Genomic DNA, 23,175 nt, shown 5'->3' with positions numbered 1-23,175 from the left:
CGCTAGACAAACAGCATTCACTACGGGCTGCAAGCTCTTCTTTAAGAACCAGTCGCACACATTGAGACGCCTCATGCACTTCCTACGTAAGATGGTAGCAATGGAGGCAGTTCCTTTCGCGCAGTTTTACTGCGTCCACTACAATGGGACATTCTCCGCCAATGGGACGAGGAGTCGACGTCCCTCAACAGAGTCGTCGTTCTTTCTCAGGCGGCCAAGGAATCTCTACGGTGGTGGCTTCTTCTCACCTCTTGGTCAAAAAGAAGGTCCTTCCTATCCCCGTCCTGGGCGATAGTTACGACAGACGCGAGTCTATCAGGGTGGGGAGCAGTTTTTCTCCACTACAGCGCTCAGGGTACGTGGACTCAGCAAGAGTCCACTCTTCAGATCAATGTTCTTGAACACAGAGCAGTGTATCTTGCCCTACAATCCTTCCAACAGCGGCTGGAAAGCAAGCATATCCGACTTCAGTCGGACAGCTCCACAGCGGTGGCATACATCAACCACCAAGGAAGAACGCGCAACCGGCAAGCCTTCCAGGAAGTCCGGCAGGTTCTGATGTGGGTGGAAGACGCGGCATCCACCATATCCACAATTCACATCCCAAGTGTGGAAACTAGGAAGCTGACTTCCTAAGTCGCTGAGGTGTGGCCGAAAGAGTATGGTCTCCTCACCCGGACGGGTTTCAGGAGATCTGGCGCCGCTGACAGAGGCCGGACGTCGATCTAATGGCGTCACGGCACAACAACAATGTGCCAGCTTCATGGCACGGTTTCACAATCATCGAGCTCTGGCGGCAAACGCCTTAGTTCAGCATTGGTCGCAGTTCCAGCTACCTTAGGTGCCACCTCTGGCATTGTTGCCCAGAGTACTGCGCTAGATCAAGACCGACTGCGGCCGCGCCATCCTCGTCGCTACAAATTGGCCGAGGATGTTGTGGTACTCGGTTCTGTGGTGCCTCACGGTAGGCTAACCGGGGGCACTACCAGACCAATCAGACTGGCTGTCTCAAGGGCCATTCTTCCATTTGAATTCTACGGCCCTCAACCGGATGGTGTGGCATTGAGTCCTGGAACCTAGTGTCGTCAGGATTACCTCAGGACGTGGTTGCCACCATGAGACAGGCTAGCATACCAACGTCCGCCAAGATTGACCACAGGACGTGGAAGATGTTCTTATCTCGGTGCTCGGCGCAGGGTGTTTCTCCCTGGCCGGTTGCATCGTCTATGTTTCCTTCCTTCCTGCAATCTAGGTAGGAAAATGGGTTGTCGCTCAGTTCCCTTTAGGGACAAGTCTCAGCGCTATCTGTATTTTTTCAGAAACGACGACTTCCTCAGGTACGCACGTTCCTACGGGGAGTTTGTCTTCTCAGCACTCCGTACAAGCGGCCGTTAGAGCCCTGAGATCTGAACAAGGTTCTAATTGCTCTCCAGATGCCGCCTTTCGAGCCTTTGAAGGATGTCTCCCTTCCCGTTTTTCACGGGAAGTGGCCTTCTAGTAACGGTCTCGTCTCTTAGGAGAGTTTCCGAGCTAGCAACGCTCTCATACAAACTCCCTTTCTGGTCCTTCACCAGGACAGGGTAGTTCTGCGTCCGGTTCCGGAATTTCTCCCTAAGGTGGTATCCCATTTTCATATCAATCAGGATATCACCTCACCTTCTTTGTGTCCTCGTCCAGTCCATCAATTTCAGAAAGATTTGCATCTGTTGGTTCTGGTGAGAGCACTCAGGTTCTACTTCCCGCATGGCGCTCCTGCGCCACCCGGATGCACTCTTTGTCCTTGTCGCTGGTCGGCGTAAACAGTCGCAAGCTTCCAGATCCACCCTTGCTCGGGGGCTCGAGGAACCAATTCTTGAAACCTACAGTTCTACTGGGCTTCTGGTTCTCTCAAGGCCGAAGGCCCATTCTACCAGAGCCGTGAGTGCATCCTGGGCATTACGGCACCAGGCTACGGCTCAGCAGGTGTGTCAGGCACCCACCTGGTCGAGTCTACTTACTTTTACCAAGCATTATCAGATGCATACCTACGCTTCGGCAGACGCCAGCCTAGGTAGATAAGTCATTCAGGCGGCGGCTGGCCACCTGTAGGAGAGGGCCGTTTGACGGCCCTATCATGAGGTATTCTTTTACCCACCCAGGGATTGCTTTTGGACATCCCAATTGTCTGGGTCTCCCAATGGAGCGACAAAGAAGAAGGGAATTTTGTTTACTTACCGTAAATTCCTTTTCTTCTAGCTCCAATTGGGAGACCCAGCACCCGCCCTGTTTTCTCGGGGTTTTTCTGTTTTTTCGGGACACATGTTGTTCATGTGGTATGGTTCAGTTCTCCGATGTTTCCTCGGATTGAATTGGTCTTTAAACCAGTTATTGGCTTTCCTCCTTCTTGCTTTGGCACTAAAACTGGTGAGCCAGTGATCCCACTGGGGGTGTATAGCCAGAAGGGGAGGGGCCTTACACTTTTAAGTGTAATACTTTGTGTGGCCTCCAGAGGCAATAGCTATACACCCAATTGTCTGGGTCTCCCAATTGGAGCTAGAAGAAAAGGAATTTACGGTAAGTAAACAAAATTCCCTTCTTTCCCATTAAAAAAAAAATATATATTTGATATCGCTTCATTCAGTAATGTCCGATCTATCAAAATTTCCAATAAATGTTTCCAATCAGTAAACTGTGTAACAATTTTTTATTTTTTTTTTTAAATTCCAGAATTACGTTTTTTTGGCCACCATGACATTGCAATAAAATACAGTAACAGGCGATCAAAACATTATATCTACCCCAAAATGGTATCACTAAAAATGTCAGGGCGCAAAATGTAAGCCATCACTTAGCCCAAGATTATTAAAAATAAAAAACATTCTGATTCTTGGAAAATGGCTCCAAAAGCTACATGTTTTAATTTATTTTTTTTTACAAATGTCTACGTTTTTGTTCACGGCTTGCTTAAGTAATAATAATAATAATAATAATAAAAATAACTATACATCTTTAGTATCTACGTACTCATACTGACCTGGGGAACCATACTGCCAAGTCAGTTTTACCATATAGGGAACATGCTAAATAAGGAGAAGTGTCTCTTAAGTGGAGTAAGAAGTATATCGCTCTGATAATAATCTATATTACAAATTGTTATTTTGTCATGTGCAAAGTTTGTAGAAAGTGCAGTTCCAAGAACAATTTCGAAAATTTTAGAATTAACAAGTTGGCGACATTTTGCATAATCTTTTTTCATTCTGTAAGAGTGACCTCTTTCAGAGCTCATGCAGCCCGCTAAGGACATTGACACCACCACCTTTAACTGTCGGCACCATACATTAAGGCTATGTCCGCACGTTGCTTTTTACCTGCTTTTTTGCTGACATGTCAATTGTTTTTGCCATTTGGGTTTTGCACTGCAAAGCTGAGTTTTTGACCAAAGTTCTGCAACAAAAAGGCTGCAGTTTGAACAGCATAGTGCGGACAAGAAACCCAAATTCCCATAGACTTTGCTTGAAAAGCAGAACACAACCATTTTGGCATTAAACGCTGCAGTTGAAAAAGCAGCAAAAAAGCAGGTAAAAAGCAACGTGCGGACATAACCTTAGAAGGAGGAATTTAGAAAAATGCATAATGCCTACAGTGAAAGATGGTGGTGTCAGTGTCCTTAGTGGGCTGCATGAGAGTTGCTGGTGTCGAGGAGCGACATTTCATTGATGGTATCCATTACTCTGTGTCCTTGGTAGATGTGCATTTTTCCAACATGACAATGATCCAAAACACTCATCTTGTCCATTTCTGAGGAAGAAGGTGAAAGTGACTCAGTAGCCAATTATCTCCTTATCTGAACCCAATTGAACACCTATTGGCAATTCTGAAGAGACAAGTTGTCATCACTCTCCATCCAGCATCCAGGCTCTAAATTTGTAATGACCGGTATATTAATAACCTTACATTCATGTTCTGGATTAAAAAAAAAATTGTTCTATGAAACTCAGTCTTATCAAAACTTTGGAATTTTTTTTTTGTGTTAAATGTGAAATAAAATTAAATTCTTACTTTACAAAGGGGGTGTACTCATTTATGCTCAGTACTGTATATGTACAGATAGGAGGAGGAGGAAGTCTGTGAGATGAAGCTTTAATCAATAGCTAGTGAGGAGTGAGTGATGTCAGAGAAGAGTGCATTGCTGCTATTTTGATTTTGACTGTAGCTTTAAAGGGATTGTCCTCTACTTTTACATTGATGGTCTATCCTTAGGATAGGTCATCAGTGTCTGATCGGCCAGGGTCCAATACCCAGCACCTCCGCCAATCAGCTGTTCTCAGTCACAACGGCAGCAGCAGTCAGACGGAAATGCTCAGTTCTGGAGCTGCTCTGTCTTCTGATAGCGGCCGAATACTGCACATCTGCCTTTAATTCGGATCAATAGGAGGTTGATGTGCAGTACTCGGCCATGGTCACTAATAGAAGACAGAGCAGATCCAGGACTGTACATTTCCAGCCACCTGCTACTGCCGCCGGGACCAAGAACAGCTGATAAGAGGGGGTGCGGAGTTTCAGACCCTGGCCGATCAGACATTGATGACCTATCCTAAGGATAGACCATCAGTGTAAAAGTAGTGGAAAACCCCTTTAAGAACCTTTCAAACTTTCATGCGAAAATCGAAAGAATTTTTGAGAAAATAGAAAGAATTACTAGTAGATTGATTTTATTAACTATAATAATTTACCCATTTTTCACTTTAGCTTGTAACAATAATATAATTATTTTAATACACATTATATAATTATATAAAAATCTATAAGAATTCATTGAAACGTGGGCTAATCATATTTCCCTTTCCAGGAACCTCCTAAGGCAACAGATGGGACTTATCTTGTAAAGCCAAGAAATAAAGGAGGACAATTTTACTCAGACCGGCCAGATGGAGAGAATGGAGAAGAACCAACTGAGGTAAAGGTATAGTCATTGGCATCGCCATTGCACCTGGGCTTTAGGGTCTATATAGGCATAAAGGCAACATAAAAGCTTTGCTGTAAATGGCATTTGATAGTTGGGAGCTGCGGCAAAGCTACAGGGTTGACCCAGTCTTTCAGTCACATCCTTGAAGCTGGACCCTGACGTAGGTCACAGTCTGTCAGGACCCATAAAGCAGAGTAGGGGGATTGGGGAGTACGGCAGAGAGAGAATCCCTCCGCCTGTGTACATAGCAGATACTAAGAATGTCGCACCAAGACCCTTTCATATTCAGCTATACATCTAGTATTTCTGACTGAATGTACTCTTGGTATAACTTGTCCCGTATGTAGGTACAATTTGCAAATTTACAATCATGTTTGTACCAAAAGTACAAGACTTTTTAAAGGTAGGGTGTCGCGTTTTTTTATTTTTGTATTAATAATAGTGATTATCAAATCAAGCATTTTTAATACAAAATTCAAATCACTGTTTATTTAATTCTAGTCTTAAAGAAGCACTGGGGGCTGACATCTTGGATTTGTTTGCCCAGGGGGCTGCCATAAAGGAGGTGAGTAACTGTTGTTTGTAACAACAGTTAGTCACCTCCTTTATGGCAGCCCCCTGGGCATAGAAAACAGTGGTCGGATTCCGACCCCATTTAGTAACATTAGAGAAGGCATCTGCTGTGAAAAGGACGCGTCCCCTGGGCTGTCCAGATCACAGCAGAGGGAGGAGATCAGCGTCATCTTTGTGGAGCTCACAGCATATGCTGTGTGCTGCACTTTCCCCCTGTCACCCACCGGGATGGATGGGGTGAGTACCGACGCCAGGCAACGGTGATTTCATCGTTACTGAAATGTGGCTCCCCCACTCTGCCAGTCAACCCCGTCCCGCTCCACCGTTCAGCCCCACCGTCCCGCTCTGCTGTTCAGCCCCCTCCCACTCCGCCATTCAGCTCCCCTCCCCCTCCGCCACTTACACCACCGCCGCTCCCCCCCCCCACCACGTGTACTCACCTGTCCGCTGCTCGTACTGTGATCGCTAACAGGACATCCTGCCGGGGGCGCAGGTCTGAGGTGAGTGCATGCGGCTGGGAGCGGTGATCTGCAGCCTGAGTGGCACTGCACTACGGATCACCCCTCCTCGCCGCATGTCACTTCGGACATCCGATCCTGTCCGACAGCACAGTATATGGGAGCGCGGAATACAGTGAGGCATAGGGAGACGGCCAGTAGTGGGGTATAGGGAGGGAGACAGTGAGCAGTGGGGCATAGGGAGGGAGACAGCCAACATTGGGGCATAGGGAGGGAGACAGACAGCAGCGGGGCATAGGGAGGGAGACAGCCTGCAGCGGAGCATAGGGAGGGAGTCAGCCAGCAGCGCCACATAGGGAGGAAGACAGCCAGCAGTGGGACATAGGGAGGGAGACAGCCAGCAGCGAGGCATAGGGAGGGAGACAGCCAGCAGCGGGGTATAGGGAGGGAGACAGCTAGCAGCAGAGCATAGGGAGGGAGACAGCCAGCAGCAGAGCATAGGGAGTGAGACAGCCAGCAGCGGGGCATAGGGAGTGAGACAGCCAGCAGCGGGGCATAGGGAAGGAGACAGCCAGCAGCGGGGCATAGGAAGGAAACCAGCCAGCAGCGGGGCATGGGGAGGAAGACAGCCAGCAGCGGGGCATAGGGATACAGCGGAGCACTATGCAGCTGTCCTCGGTGACACTTTAGACATATTATAATCACTTTGCGGCCAACAACAAAATGGCTCCGCACTGTGTCACTAAACTTCATTCTCTTATCCTTTTGGAAACGCCCAGATTGGGAGGGTGGAGGTGACATCACACACAGGAGAGCAGATTATGCCCACTTTACTGCAGCTGTAATGTGAGCTATTTCTACAGTAGCTCTACAGTAGGATTTCAGCAGCTGCTCCCCCTAGTGTTTTAAGAGTGGAAAATATGAAACTTTTACATTTTTTTTTATTTTTTCTGAATTAAAAACAAATATTATTTAAACATAACATTAAAACATTCATACTTTATATTTTTTCAGTTATTGAAATTTTTTTTATGACACCTTCCCTTTAAAAAAAATATCTTTAATAAGTATTTTAAGTACACCTGTACCTGTATAACAGAAGCCACGATACAGACAAATATAGGAGCAAAGGTCTTACCTACGGCGGTGATGAAAATCTTGGTTATATATATTATAGGAGATGCAACAAAAGTTTAATGATATCATCAAGCAAAACCGACAAGAGAGAAAAGCCCTGGAAGAAAAGTATAAAGTAAAGGTATTTTCTGTCTGTGCCACCATGTAACCTTATTTTAAACAATGAAAAAACAGGAATTGCCAGCTTACCGCTAGTAAATGTCCATAATGTATGCCATTCTCCCCATTAAAGGCTCAGCAATGCATAAGAGGCAGGAGCTCCAGCCGCACTTGATATGAAAAAGACCAAGGGAAATTTTCCAATGAGCCCGTAGAGAATGTAAAAATCAGGTAAATATTTTATTCCAAAATGTATAAAAGAAGTCCACATAAATATAGTAAGTCAGACAAATGGAAAAAAATTATCTGCAGAGTGGAAATGAGACGCGTTTCGGCTACGCATTCTTCACAGTCCAAGGCGTAGCCGAAACGTATCTCATTTTCACTTCTTGCAGATAATTTTCCCCCCCTGTCTGACTTGCTATATGCATGTGGACTTTTTTTATACCGTTTGAAATAAAGTATTTACCTGATTTTTACATCCTCTACGGGCTAACTGGAAAATGTTCCTTGCTCTCTATAATAAACAATGTATCTCATATGGTCTGAGAAATTAGAGAAGGACTTTTTCATAGCCAAGGATAGAAGCTATACTAGCCGTATAGGCTAATACAAAGGGAAGGGGAAAGGAATGCCCTATCACTAGGGAAAGGGGGGAAGTGGTAACCCCTGACAACAGCCTGCAGCTCACCCTCACTGCCCTCACCAGCTCTATACAGGTTCCGCACCTGTCGCCAAACATTACTATATCAACCCAGTGCAATCCCTGATCTGGGACCTAAGTAAGGTATGAGATCTTCGTCAACACCACTATCACTAAAGGGAAGACACAAGGGAACAATACAGGGGAAACACAACTGCAATTACCAGAGCCTTTGAAGATAGCAAAAGACAAACACTTATCTGAACTGCAGCAACCACAGAAATCTGGAGCAACAGAAAATGACATTTCCAGAGCTCAGCAAGGAACGAACTATAAACTGCACCCAAATCCCCCTAGGGTGAGGTTTATAAAGGAAGTGAGAGGCTGGCAACCGAGAGGAAAAACTGACAGTTTCCCAGGGTCCTAGAGTGTGCTGCTGCAGAAACAGGGAACTGTCGGATAACAACACGTGCTGCCAATCTCTGGGATTTTCTAACACTCTCTGCCACTGGATTGTCAGTCAGCCGTGACACATATGTGAGAGACTTGCAGATGCAGCCCCATAAATATGCATAGCTCAAAATAGGGGTCATGGATCCTCTACCATGCGCAATATACCGGTATATGTTTTTGTTTTTTAACTTTAAGAATATTATAGTTTTATTTTATTTTTATTTTTTTATAATATACTCTCAAAATTCCTTGTGAATGTGACAAAAAGAGCATTAGTCCACTGTAATGTCTAATTACATGGCCGCATTGTCCAGTGGTTGCCTTGAGATGTTGCATACTGTAGAAAAAAATCACAGGTCACTGTCAATGGACACCTCGGCACTTTACATAGATCATTGTCACTATGGTCTAATCTTATGTTGTCTCATGGCGGACAGAAAGGAGTCTTGACAGTAATTGTGTTAGACTTTTTGTCCTAGCTCCTTAATGCTCACATTAGGAGTGTAAGGGGTACTTCACACACAGCGAGATCACTACTGAGATCGCTGCTGAGTCACGTTTTTTGTGACCTCATTAGCGATCTCGCTGTGTGTGACACTGAGCAGCGATCTGGCCCCTGCTGTGAGATCGCTGCTCGTTACACACAGCCCTGATCCGTTTTTTTAGTGTTGCTCTCCTGCTGATAAGCACACATCGCTGTGTGTGATAGCGAGAGAGCAACAATCCTGAATGTGCAGGGAGCAGGAGCCGGGATCTGACAGCCTGCGGTAAACTGTAACCAAGGTAAACATCGGGTAACCAAGGTGGTTACCCGATATTTACCTTCGTTACCAGCCTCCGCAGCTCTCACGCTGCCAGTGCCGACTCCTGCTCCCTGCACACGCTAAGCGAAGCGGTGTGCGCTGGTAACTAAGGTAAACATCGGGTAACCATATCCGATGTTTACCTTAGTTACCAGTGTCCGCAGCTTCCAGACGCCGGCTCCGTGCAAGCGCAGCGTCGCTTGCATGTCGCTGCTGGCTGGGGGCTGGTCACTGGTCGCTGGTGAGATCTGCCTGATTGACAGCTCACCAGCGACCATGTAGCGATGCAGCAGCGATCCTGACCAGGTCAGATCGCTGGTGGGATCGCTGCTGCATCGCTAAAGTGTGACGGTACCCTAACTTGAAGCTTGTGAGCCCTAATAGCAAATCTCCAACAGCACTCAGAAATATCAGAGGCATTTAATAGTATCTGTGTTTTGACATTGGCCAAAGGAATCTTTTTTGCTCCTAAAAGCTCCAGGCTCTGGGCGTGACTGTAGTCCCTGAACCCACTATGGTCACTTCCTTGGTTGAAATATCTGTTTAATACATTTTTTTAATAACTTTTCTCATAATTCCTTCAGGAATGTGTGAATAAGATGACAACTGGGTGTCACTATTGCCCTTGTCTCTTTTCTTTTCAATGTTTTCAATTCCTCAGTGCGAAATAAGAGGTCTATTTTGCTAAGTACCTGCTTTTTAGACGGGATATTGGGTGTAGGGTGGGGACCAAAAGCTTACTTGCTACCATGACAAAGGCCGCCAGTTTTGATAGAGAGTTATTGGTCGGCCAGATTGGAAAGTTGAGTAGGACCATTTCTGGGGTGAGTTGGACTTTACCGTCCACAAGAGACGAAACAAGCAGTGAGATGTCCTGCCAAAAGGAACTAATTATTGGGCAACCCCACCATATGTGAATGTACGTACCCTCCTCCGCGCCACATCTCCAGCACATTGAGGAAGAGGATGGGTACCATTGGTGCGACTGCACTGGTTTAGTGTACCACCTGGTTACCACTTTATATGAGTTTTCTTGAATTCTGATGCAGCACAAAGGGCTGTGTGATCGCCTATAAATAAGGTTGACCTGTGAATCAGAAAAGGTTGTGCCTATGTCCTTCTCCCAGTTTCCCACAAAGGCCCTCCTCTTGGGTGTACTGTCAGAGAATAAGGGCGGCTTTGCACGTTGCGACATTGCACGTGCGATGTCGATGGGGTCAAATCGAAAGTGACACACATCCGGTGTCGCAGTCGATATCGCAACGTGTAAATCCTTTTTGATATGATGAACGAGCGCAAAAGCGTCGTTATCGTATCATCGCTGCAGCCTCCGACATTTCCATAATGCCGGTGCAGCGACAGGTGCGATGTTGTTCCTTGCTCCTGCGGCAGCACACATCGCTGTGTGTGAAGCCGCAGGAGCGAAGAATATCACCTTACCTGCCGCCGGCTGCAATGAGAAGGACGGAGGTGGGCGGGATGTTTACATCCTGCTCATCTCCGCCCCTCCACTTCAATTGGCCGCCTGCCGTGTGACGTCACTGTGACGCCGCATGACCCGCCCCCTTAGGAAGGAGGCGGGTCGCCGGCCAGAGGGACGTCGCACGGCAGGTATGTGCGTGTGAAACTGCCGTAGCGATAATAATCGCTACAGCAGCTTTCACTAGATATTGCACATGCGACGGGGGCGGGACTATCGCTGCAGCATCGGTAACACATTGTTACCGATGTCGCAGCGTGCAAAGCCCGCCTAAGTCCTAGATTAATCATGTCAGGCGTCTCCCCGAGATACCTCACTGCACAGTATAGACCCGCCCACCGGCTGCTGTGATTGGGTGCAGTGAGACACCTGTCACTCAGCGTGGGGGCGTGTCTCACTGCAACCAATCATAGGCGCCTGTGGGCGGGGAAAGTAGGGAATACGAAATTGTTTAATGAGCGGTCGGCTTTTTCAAAATAGTACAAGCCGCCGCCGCAGCAGTGTGAATGCCGTGCAGCGCCGCGCCGGAGATCGGGGGATGGTGAGTATGAGAGAGGAGGGGAAAATGACCAACAGACTGTGAGAGAGGGACAGAGATAGTGATGGACCGACAGAGAGAGAATAGAGACGGAGAGGGAGAGACCGACTGACAGAGAATAGTGATTGACAGATATTGTGACACATCACTCGTTTCCAGTGTTTTAAGTCCCCTTTACACACAGAAACTTTCTAGCGATCATGCTGCACAGCGGGAAACAAAGGACCAAAGAATGGTCCTGAACAATTTGTAGCGATCACAACTTCACAGCAGGGGCCAGGTCGCTGATGTGTTTCACACACTGCAATGTCGCTGGGGAGGTCGCTATTACGTCACAAAACCGGTGACGTTACAGCGATGTCGTTTGCGATGTTGCAGTGTGTAAAGCCACCTTAAGAGACTGTAAAGTTGTGAAAGGACCTTCGTGGGAGACCTCAATTGAGAACATAGTGCTTCTGCCCTTGTCCCTACGCAGTGGATTAATGGCAGAATAGCAAAATCCCGTTGTCAATTTATTCATACAGTCACAGGGGAATTACAGAACAGTGACACAAAGCAGAATTAAATGAAAAGATGCTCCTGGATTATTATTAAATGGGGAGGTATAATAGTATTGAAGGAGAAATGATCTCAAGTCCTCTGATACGTAATATTGTTTTCTATTTTTAGGGTGGAGTAAGATTCGAAATCAATGACATCACAGAAGAAATTCAGATTGATGGTTCCCATACCGAGAATGAGGAGGTCAGAGCAACTCTGTTACTATTAATCTGGGGTCCTTGTACTGTAGTTTATGCAACTGTGCACCATTGCTTTATATCTCCTTATGTAAGGTATTATGCAGCATGGTGCTCCATGGCCACACTCACTCTTTAAAGGGGTTTTCTTAGCACTAGAGCCCATGTCACTATACAAAATGGTGCTCTGCTCAGGTCTTCTCTAGGAGCCAGAACTGGGGGCCATAACTGCTGCTCCCGCTCTGGGAAACGCTGCTCCTCTGTAATGGTCAGGCATAGCTACCTATGATCACTGTGAGTTTATCATCATGCCATCAATGGACTCTGGAGCAGTAGAAATATGTTGTGTTGAGTGACGGATCAAGCTTCACCATCCAGCGTCTCATGGATGAGTCTGGGCTTGGTGAATGCCAGGGGAACGTTATTAGCCTGACTCTATTTTGCAACTGTAGTGGAGGAATAATAAGGCTATGGGGTAATCGTTGGCATTTTATTGTCCTTAAAGGGAAATCTCCAAATTGTCTCTTGAGGGAGGAAGGAGATGAACTCTAGCGCCACCTATTGGAATTAGCAATCATAAAAGTCAAAACTGGCCCTTTAACAAGCCTTTTCATATGACTTAGGATTTATGGCAGATCAGAACTTCAATTTGCAGACATGGTGTTTCGGGGTGATTGCCTCTCATCAGTGCAAAGTATGAGGTCTGATCTGCCTCTATGAGAAGCTATAGTGGGGTCTAAGGGGAAGCTATTCTCATTGCGGAGATCTTAGTGCTTCAGCATATTGAGACATCTTGGACATTTGTAGCTTGCAGTTTTGTGCAAATAGTTTAGGCCCTTGTCTATATACATAAAGACATGGTTAGGTGAGTTTGGTATGAAAGAACATGACTTGTCACATAGACCCCTGACCTCAATCCTACTGAGCACCTTTGTAAAGTTGTTTTACCTGAAAAGGGAGGACCAACTTCATATTAATGCCTATGGATTTAGAATGGGATGTCATAAAAGCTCCTGTAGGTGCAATGTGTAGGGATCCCAATACTTCTGTCAATGTTGTATATGTCCAAAACACTATTATTTGCCTGCCTCAGTAACCATAATTTTCTGTTAATAATAAAGGAAATGTTGGATATTATTTTACAGGAAATTGATCCACTCAATGACACGTTAACCTTTGAACATGGAGAAAAATTAGAAGGCACCAACTGGCGTGAGATCTATGTGGATCAAGGTCAGGTCATGGATCAAATACAACTTAATTCAAAAAGTCTGTCCACTATTGATGATCTATCTTTTGAATATCTATATATATAATTGCCTTATTCTGTCTGTCTGTCTGTCTGTCTGTCTTGCTCCAAAATTGTGTCCTTATGGTGACAAACAGCGGATTGGCCGCTGGGCTCGCCATGTCCCCGCCCCCCGCACGGATTGGCCGCTCGTCTCGCCTCGGCTCCGCCCCCTCGCACGGATTGGCCTCTCGCCCCGGCCCCCTGCACGCATTGGCAACTCTGCCATGCCCCGCCCCCCTCACGCATTGCACGCTCGCTCTGGCCCCGCCCACCGCACGCATTCCCCGAACAGACTCCCAGGTGAGTGCTGTACCCCCGGGAGCCCACATCAGCGTACGCCGGCGTACGCTGGTGTGGGCTCCCGTGCGAGCGGGGGGCGGGGTACGCTGGTAACCATGTAATATTGTAGCATGGTTACCAGCGTACTCCGGCTCCCAGGTGAGCGCAACAAGGTCCTGCAGCGGTGGAACACACACACACGCACACACATAAGAACAGACACACACACACACATCAGATCACACTCACTCTCACACTCATACTCACTCTCACACACACACATCAGATCACACTCACTCTCACCTCACACACACATCAGATCGCATCCACACACTCACAACATCCCGTGATATCGCTTGCTTCTCGGCGGCGATCCTGTGCATGCAGTGACCTTCCAGGACCTGCCGGAGGATCACATGGCCAGAAGCATGTGGTATCTCCGGATGTTGTGATTGTGTGAGCACGTATGTGCGATATCGTCAGTGTGTGTGTGCGTGTATGCGATCGGATGTGTGTGAGTGTGTTCTGATGTGTGAGTGTGTGTGTGTGTGTGTGTGAGTATGCGATCGGATCTGTGAGTGTCGGCAGATGAGCATGGCGTGCTGCACAGCTGCTGGGACCGCCCACCGGTGGGCACAGGAAGAAGTTGGGTGTGTGTGTGAGTGTATGCGATCAGATGTGTGCGTGTATACTGTCTGATGTATGACTGTAGAGCACGATGGGGGGTGCACAGCATGGGGGATGGAGCACGATGGGGAGTGCGCAGCATGGGGGATGGAGCACGATGGGGAGTGCGCAGCATGGGGGATGGAGCACGATGGGGAGTGCGCAGCATGGGGGATGGAGCACGATGGGGAGTGCGCAGCATGGGGATGGAGCACACGATGGGGGGTGCGCAGCATGGGGGATGGAGCACGATGGGGGGTGCGCAGCATGGGGGATGGAGCATGATGGGGAGTGCGCAGCATGGGGGAATAGAGCATGATGGGGAGTGCGCAGCATGGGGGATAGAGCACGATGGGGAGTGCGCAGCATGGGGGATGGAGCACGATGGGGAATGCACAGCATGGGGGATGGAGCACGATGGGGAGTGCGCAGCATGGGGGATGGAGCACAATGGGGAGTGCGCAGCATGGGGGATGGAGCACAATGGGGAGTGCGCAGCATGGGGGATGGAGCACAATGGGGAGTGCGCAGCAAGTGGGATGGAGCACAATGGAGAGTGCGCAGCATGGGGGATGGAGCACGATGGGGGGTGCGCAGCATGGGGGATGGAGCACGATGGGGAGTGTGCAGCATGGGGGATGGAGCATGATGGGGGGTGCGCAGCATGGGGGATGGAGCACGATGGGGGGTGCGCAGCATGGGGGATGGAGCACGATGGGGGGTGCGCAGCATGGGGGATGGAGCACGATGGGGGGTGCGCAGCATGGGGGATGGAGCACGATGGGGGGTGCACACCTCCCCCCAAAACACACACACACACACCGCCACACACGCACTGCACAACACACCACACACACACACTCGGAACCACAAACACTGCCCTACACAGACACCCACACACACAGACAACGCCGCACACACACAACACCCAACACACAAACACCGCGGCACACACAAATATATGCACATACTGCACAACACACACATTGCACAAAACATAGCTCCCCCAAAACACACATACACACACCCCACACCCACACAAACCGTGCAACACACACAACGCTACAGACACACAGCGCTCTACAAACAACGCAACACACAAACAACACCGCTCTCACCCCCCGCCACACCCAGACAACACCCAGAACATGTACAGCGCCCTACACAAACACTTGGTAACACACAACAACACACAACAACAACATCTATATATATATATATATATATATAACAAAAATCATACATTAACTACACAATACGTAAATTCTAGAATACCCGATGCGTAGAATCGGGCCACCTTCTAGTATGATTAATATCAGATTAAGAGTGACAATCTCCCGTCCCCGAGCAGCTGCTCTTTGTGCCACCGGATGGTAGCCGTTGCGAAGCGAAGAAGCATAGCTCCATCAACAATATAGTGACCACTGGCCGGGAAGTGAGAATCCACTCCTATTCATGCAAATAGTGGCAGATGTGTGATACCCAGCAGCTGCCACCGCACAGATGAACACTGTTTTTGTTCAAAAAAAGCGTAAAAGCCATCCCACCACATCAAGGTGTACCCTGCTTGGGACAGTCCTAGCTTCTAGTATTAAAATCTCACCTTTTGTGAACTGACCTCAATGTAGATGGGGCAGAGCATGGTCAAAAGCCTAGGTTCTCCATTTCTGGTATGTGTATCCTCGAGAGTACATGCTCTGTCCTAGGTGCTGCTTGTATACTCTTCTTATGCTGTGCTTTTTATAGATACAAGTAGGAAATACTGAGGGAAAAAAGGAGCACATAGGGTCTTTTCTGGTGGTAAACAAAAGGTTAATAATATTAGGTGTGCTCACCTGATGAAAATGATAAAGAGCATGTAAGTAGGGCTACTGCAGATCCAAGCCAGGAGGATGAAGATGATGAGTATTTTACTGTATGGACCTTCTTTGCACTGCCCTTCTGATGTGATGAAGAGAGTTAAATAGCAACTGTGGATTATTTCAATGTGTTTCAAAGCCTATCCTAGTTGTTCTTCAGGAAAATAAAGGCTATGATTGTGGTTTTTCCGAAGTGAAAGCCAGGATAGGCTTTGAAATGCGTTGAAATAAACCACAGTTGCTATTTTAACTCTCTTGATCTTGGATTTTCTTCATCACATCAGAAGGGCAGGACAAAGAAGGTCCTTATAATATTCACCATTTTATAGATGTAGCACAGTGTATGGGGCCTAGGCCCGGCCGGGCCTCCCTCTTCACCGGGCCCCATACATCAGTCATGGTTGTAATGCCCTGACGGCGGCCCTGATAATCATTACCTTTGTGGCAATTGACATATCTCATTCAAAAACAGTATGGAAATGTCTTCCTTTTTTATAACATTGTTTAAAAAAGGCTTTTCACTGGATTATGGAAAATAGCTATAGGGATTCATATATATATATTCATGCTCTTAGCTTGGGGGTGCAGAGGAATCAGCTGCACCCAAACCTTGGAGCCTAAAGGGGGCTTTACACGGAAGCGATATCGCTAGCAATTTCTAGCGATAGCGAGCGTGTAAGTACCCACCCGCGTCGCACATGCGATTGTTTGTGATCGCTGCCGTAGCGAACATTATCGCTACGCAGCGTCACACATACTTACCTGGTCGGCGGCGTCGCTGTGACTGCCGAACAATCCCTCCCTCAAGGGAGAGGGACGTTCGACATCACAGTGATGTCACCGCAACGTCACTAAGCGGCTGGCCAATGAAAGCGAAGGGGCGGAGCTGAGCGTGATGTAAACATCCCGCCCACCTCTTCCTTCTGCATTGCGACCGGCGGCTGGTAAGGAGACGTTCCTCGCTCATGCGGTGTCACACATAGCGATGTGTGCTGCCGCATGAGCGATGAACCACAACGCTAAACAACCCTTACCGATTTTTGAGTTTGGGACGACCTCTCCATGGTGAACGATTTTGACCATTTTTGAGGTCGCCTAAGGTCGCTGGTAAGTATTACACGCTGCGATATTGTTAATGACGCCGGATGTGCGTCACTAACAATGTGACCCCGACGATAAAACATTAACGATTTCATAGCGTGTAAAGCCCCCTTTAGTCTGACGCATAAGAGCACATGTTAGAAACACTTTATCCCAGAACAGAAGTAACTGTGTTATGTCTCCTTACAGGAGATGGAAATCTAGTAAATAACCGAAAACTGTGGACTGCCAAAGAGCCTCACACACTCCTTGGTAATCTACGAGAAGTTGGCATCTCACCTGAGTGGAATACTATGGGTGACACCATCTTTGAAGGAGATTCCGGCCCTTCTGCCATGGCAGGTAAAAGGTCAATGTGTGACATCTTATCAAATCTAACTAAGGTTTTTTATATCCTAGGCTACACTTAGGCCTAATTAAGAAGTGTAACTACAGCCAAGTGGTAATAAAACGCCATTATTGCCAGTGTCACCTGCTTGAAAACAATTCTGTCATTTTCAGGTTTCTTTGAAACAATAACTATTTTCTTCCTTTAAAAAAAAAAAGGAAATGAGTCATAAACCGTACAAAGTGTTTTTATTTTTTTTAATGTTGACATACCGGTTTCTAAAAATTCCCCTCCCCTTTTACAAGTTACCTTTTGCAGAAATCACAAGTTGAGTTGGTAATTCGCATCAATCACATAATTATTTAGTCGTACTATCTGTTATGTAAGTGGAATATTTAGTGTTGTTTGTTATACAATTTGTGCTATTGATACAGCAGTGCTTTAAAGTGAACCTGTCAGGTCCAATATACACCCAGAACCATGAGCAGTTCTGAGTGTATATTGCTAATCCCTGCCTAACTGTCCCTGTATACACTAGCATAGATAAAGAGAGCTTTAGTAAAAGTATTTCTAAAGACCCTTTGTGATATGCTAATGAGTGCAGGGACTAATCACAAGGGCGTTATTTCCCCCGACTAGTCCACCCTCTTAGCATGTTAGCATGCCCACAGGGGTGTACTAACATGCTATTCAATGGCCATTACCCAGCGTCATTGGCAGTGACACTTGTACCTGTGTCCGTTGTCACCACCTCAGACGCTGGGCTAAAGCTGGTGTCACACACAGCGACAACGACAACGACGTCGCTGCTACGTCACCATTTTCTGTGACGTTGCAGCGACGTCCCGTCGCTGTCGCTGTGTGTGACATCCAGCAACGACCTGGCCCCTGCTGTGAGGTCGCCGGTCGTTGCTGAATGTCCAGCTTCATTTTTTGGTCGTCACTCTCCCGCTGTGACACACACATCGCTGTGTGTGACAGCGAGAGAGCGACGAAATGAAGCGAGCAGGAGCCGGCACTGGCAGCTGCGGTAAGCTGTAACCAGCGTAAACATCGGGTAACCAAGGGAAGACCTTTCCCTGGTTACCCGATGTTTACGCTGGTTACCAGCCTCCGCCGCTCTTGCTGCCAGTGCCGGCTCCTGCACTGTGACATGTGGCTGCAGTACGCATCGGGTAATTAACCCGATGTATACTGTAGCAAGGAGAGCAAGGAGCCAGCGCTAAGCAGTGTCGCGGCTCCGTGCTCTCTGCACTGTGACATGTAGCTGCAGCACACATCGGGTTAATTAACCCGATGTGTGCTGCAGGAGAGCAAGGAGCCAGCGCTAAGCGCGGCTCCCTGCTCTCTGAACTGTGACATGTAGCTGCAGCACACATCGGGTTAATTAACCTGATGTGTGCTGCAGGAGAGCAAGGAGCCAGCGCTAAGCGCGGCTCCCTGCTCTCTGCACATGTAGCGACGTTATGATCGCTGCTTCTGCTGTGTTTGACAGCTAAGCAGCGATCATAACAGCGACTTACAAGGTCGCTGTTACGTCACCGAAAATGGTGACGTAACAGCGACGTCGTTGTCGCTGTCGTTTAGTGTGAACCCAGCTTTAGGCTCAGTGCACATGATCAGAAGTCCCAGAACTTCCAGTCATGTGCACTATGAAGCAGGGTGTACGCGTGCTGGCTTCACAAAGGTCTAGTGCACGTGACCGTAAGTGCCGGGACTTCTGGTCATGCGCACTGAGCCTAAACCCGGCGTCTGAGGCGGTGACAACAGACACAGGTACATGCATCACTGCCGATGATGCTGTGCATTGAATAGCATGTTAGCACACCCCTGTGGGCGTGCTAAAAGGGCGAACTAGTCCCTAAGCTCATTAGCATGTCATAAAGGATCTTTAGAAATACATAAAGAGATCTTTGGAAAAAGTATGTTAGTACAGCGTGAGACCGTTAGGCAGGGATTAGCTATATGAACCCAAAACAGCTTGTGGTTTTGGGTGCATATTGGACCTGACGGGTTCCCTTTAAATATTGTGAACCCTTTAGAAATGTTTAAATTTCTGCATAACTTTAACCTAAAGATTTTCACATAAGTCCTAAAAGTAGATAAAGAGACCCAAAAAAACTAAATGAGCCAAAAATATTAGACTTTGTCATTTTTAGATTAGAAAAATGATTCAATAGTACATCTATGAATAGCAAATAAATGTGAATCTTTAGGATTAGAAGATTACTCTTGTGTTCTCAACCAATGAGATAATAATCAGATGTGAGTTGGTGACCTGTTTTAAATAACCCTTCCGACATATAATGTACCGGTAAGTCATATAATGTGGATGTTTCCCTCAAATGGACGTACCGGCACGTGATAGCGATCATGCGGACACAGGAGCTTAAGTGATATTTGAGCTTCAACCACCTTCGCCTGTCTAATTCCTTAAAATACAGGACCAATAGTGATTGCAGCATTTAGGAGGCTGTGAGAGAGACAAGGGAATCATATCATATAGAAAAGCAAAGGTTCACATACTTTTGCTACTCACAGACGTGATACTGGATCATTTTCCTGAATAAAAATGTCTTAAAACTGGTGTTCCCCAAAGAACAGTGCGAGCATTGCTTCCATCTGTCCCACAACTGCCACTAAATCTCAGTAGAATAGTTATAAAATCATCTTGAGGTGGTACAGGGTCCCCTCATCTCTCCACAGATGGTACCCGGGGGTTCTGGATGTGTGTTGGCGATGTGGAAGGCAGGGGTGCACCGTGACACATGTGTGGTGGTCATGTGCGGCCTTCTAGGATGGGGTTTTGAGAGTTCTCCAGGAGGTCTTGGGGATCGTGGTGCCTAGATGACCCAAGGCATTTGCTTTACATGTTCATTGCCCAAAAAAGTGTATTTAAAGGCTCTGCTGAGACACCTCCAGGCTGCCCAGACCATTATCCCTCGCCATTAGCAGTCACCGGATCCTCCAACCCTGAAGGAGTGGATCGGTGAGGTGGACATGATCTATCGGATGGAGAGGATACTGACCCAATCCCGTGACGACGTAGCAGCCACGGCCACAAAGTGGTTTTACTTTGAATCTTTCTTAGCTGCCCCCAGTTTTCACTCTGTGGCATGACCTGCATCACCTGGGGACGTTCACTCCATGGATTACCTTCGGTGGCTCTCCGCCCTCCTCCTATGAACTTGTGCGGTCTTCGGTAGTCCCCGTGGTCTTTCCTCTCTAATTGATTTGGTTTTGTACTACCTTCTATCCATGATGTGGCACCTGAGCTGTGACCCTGTGTTGTACCAATCTTCCATTTCTATTGTGCTGAGCTTTAGCTAAAATCAATAAACGTTTAAATATAAAAAAAATATGTATCTTAAAAGTTTAATATTTTTGACTCATTTATTCGGTTCTCTATTTATTTTTTGGACTTGTGTGAATATTTGTTGTCATTTTAGGTTAAATTTATGTAGAAATATGGATAATTCTGAAAAGCGTAGTAACTTTTAGGTTTTACTGCAAGTTAATTTGTTTATGTAGAAAGAAATCATTGCCCTGTCCTATACAAATGGACCTTTTTTCACCCTGTTATATGTTTTTTTTTTTTTCAATAAAGAAGATCATCTCTCAGGAAACAGGAAGCAATGGAGACAGGAGGCACCACAAACCCTGATGAGAGCCTTGGAGGCAGCAGATATGGATAACTCCATTGCACCCGAAGCAATTATCCAAGGTACATGTTTGTATATTTTAATCTCAGTCATGCTAGAAAATAATGAAATAGCTATGTGCCAACAAAACATTAATCACCTCCTCATTGGGTCTTTTTGGGCCTTTTGGGCCTTAAAAAGGTAATTGACTTTATCTTTTTTTTTTAAAGCACCACTTCAGCGTCTTTTTTTTTTTTTTTTTTCCCTAAGCACTGAAGTGGTGCTTTAAAGGGAACCTGTCACCACATTTGGGGCCTTTAAGCTGCGGCCACCACCAGTGAGCTCTTAGATACAGCAGTCTAACATGCTATATATAAGAGCCCAGGCCGCTGTTTAGAACATAGAAACACTTTATAATACTCACCTAAGGGGTCGCTCCGGTGCAGACTGGTCAAATGGGTGGCGCCGTTCTCTGGGACCGGCGCCTCCTCTTTCAGCCATCTTTGTTCTCCTTCATCTGAAGCCGGCGTGCATGACTTGTCCTACGTCATACACACTCGCCGGCACTGAGGTCCTGCACAGGTGCACTTTGATCTGCCCTGCTCAGTGTGCCTGCATAGGATATCAGTGCCGGCAAGTGTGTATAACATAGGACGCGTCATGCACACCGGCTTCAGAAGAAGAAGAACAAAGACCGCCGAAAGAGGAGGAGGAGGTCCCGGGGAATGGCACCACCCATTTGACCAGTCTGCACCGTACCGACTGTTTAGGTAAGTATTATAAAGTGTTTTTTATGTTCTACACAGTGGCCTGGGCTCTTATATACAACATATATATAAGAGCTCACTGTTGGTGGCTGCAGCTTATAGGCTCCAAATCTGGTTACAGGTTCCCATTAAATTGAAGTCTCCTGTCCCCTGTCAAATATTGACCCTCCGGTGTCTTCACCTTCTACCGAAACCGCTTCAGTCCTGCAGCGCCATCTTGTGCCCGTAACGTCTGTCTGTCCGGAATTCAGAAATGTCATCTCAAGTTCTCAATGCAACTCCAACAACCAGAATGAGGCCAGAATTAGGCTCTCAAAGACTTGTATTGAGTTGTGACCCTCCGATGTGCTCCATGAAACACTGGAGCAGCCGGCAGATCACATATCACAGGAGACCGACCGGAGCAGCAATGGAAAAAGATGAAGATGGCGGAGGGTGAGTATAAGACCAGGGTCAGGGAACTTAAATTTAAAGCGCCACTGTAGCGGACAAATAAAAAATTAAAAGTTGGAGTGGTGCTTTAACAAATTTGTTGGGGACATGATTTTGTGGCAATTAGTAATAAGTATTTAAGTTTCTACTGCATTGTAAAGCACTGCCCACTTGTTAGTGTCACCTTCCTCACAGACCACACAACATTACTGTTCTCAAGATGGCTGCTAATTGAGCATCTAGTGACCAGACCTGTCTATCAGCCTCCTCCAGTTGAAATACACTGCACTTGAGAAAGCTGCTTTTCAATTTGAGGAGGCTAATGGACAGTTCTAGTCACATGTTCCTCCGGCCATTGCCACTTTGAGAACAGGATAACTGTGCAGCCTGTGAGGATAGTGGCATGAACAAGTGCACAATGCTTTAAAAAGGAGATACTATAACGTAATAATAAGTAGTAATGGGCGAACCGGAACTGTAAAATTCAGGGTCCGTACCAGACATTTATACTTACTGAGTTTCCACGCAGCTGTCTCACTGCTACGGGGTCCACTCATTTAATCTCATTCACTGCTTCCCCTGCCTACTCTCTGTAACAGCGTCTGTAATTGGTTGCAGTCCGACTGCCGGCGTCTGTGATTGTTGCCCTCACAGTAGCTATCTGGGTCCCCAAGTTGACTGCAAAAATAATTAAATAATTGGAAAATATGAGATAGGGTCCCCGATACTTTTACACCCAGCACAGATAGAGCAAACAGCTGGAGGATGCAGACCCAACTATGCACGTTATATTGGCTGTGTATCAAAATAAGAGGGACCCATGCGGCTTTTTCTAATTATGTAGATAAAAAAAACAACGTTTAGTCCCCCCCAATTTTGTTACCAATATAAAGCAGACAGCTGGGGGCTGGTATTCTTAGGCTGAAGAGGCCCATGGTTATGGTG

At 46.9% G+C, this 23,175-nt stretch overlaps 1 protein-coding gene across 4 annotated transcripts in view; it reads left to right on the top strand.

Annotated features, from left to right (window-relative positions):
* Positions 1 to 23,175, top strand: part of LOC142292146 (serine/threonine-protein kinase Nek5-like) — a 138,201-nt gene that overhangs the window by 109,167 nt on the left and 5,859 nt on the right. For 3 of the 4 annotated variants that reach the window (XM_075337300.1, XM_075337299.1, XM_075337301.1), the window contains exons 16-21: positions 4,829 to 4,936; positions 7,154 to 7,234; positions 11,799 to 11,873; positions 13,012 to 13,099; positions 17,252 to 17,404; positions 20,998 to 21,114. In XM_075337300.1, coding sequence (XP_075193415.1) covers positions 4,829 to 4,936; positions 7,154 to 7,234; positions 11,799 to 11,873; positions 13,012 to 13,099; positions 17,252 to 17,404; positions 20,998 to 21,114 — 622 coding nt within the window. The remainder of the gene's footprint in view (positions 1 to 4,828; positions 4,937 to 7,153; positions 7,235 to 11,798; positions 11,874 to 13,011; positions 13,100 to 17,251; positions 17,405 to 20,997; positions 21,115 to 23,175) is intronic. The other variant, XM_075337302.1, reaches the window with a different exon arrangement.

The sequence above is a fragment of the Anomaloglossus baeobatrachus genome, chromosome 2 (assembly GCF_048569485.1).
Source record: "Anomaloglossus baeobatrachus isolate aAnoBae1 chromosome 2, aAnoBae1.hap1, whole genome shotgun sequence".
Classification (NCBI taxonomy): domain Eukaryota; kingdom Metazoa; phylum Chordata; class Amphibia; order Anura; family Aromobatidae; genus Anomaloglossus; species Anomaloglossus baeobatrachus.
This window is presented reverse-complemented; position numbering and strand designations above follow the sequence as displayed.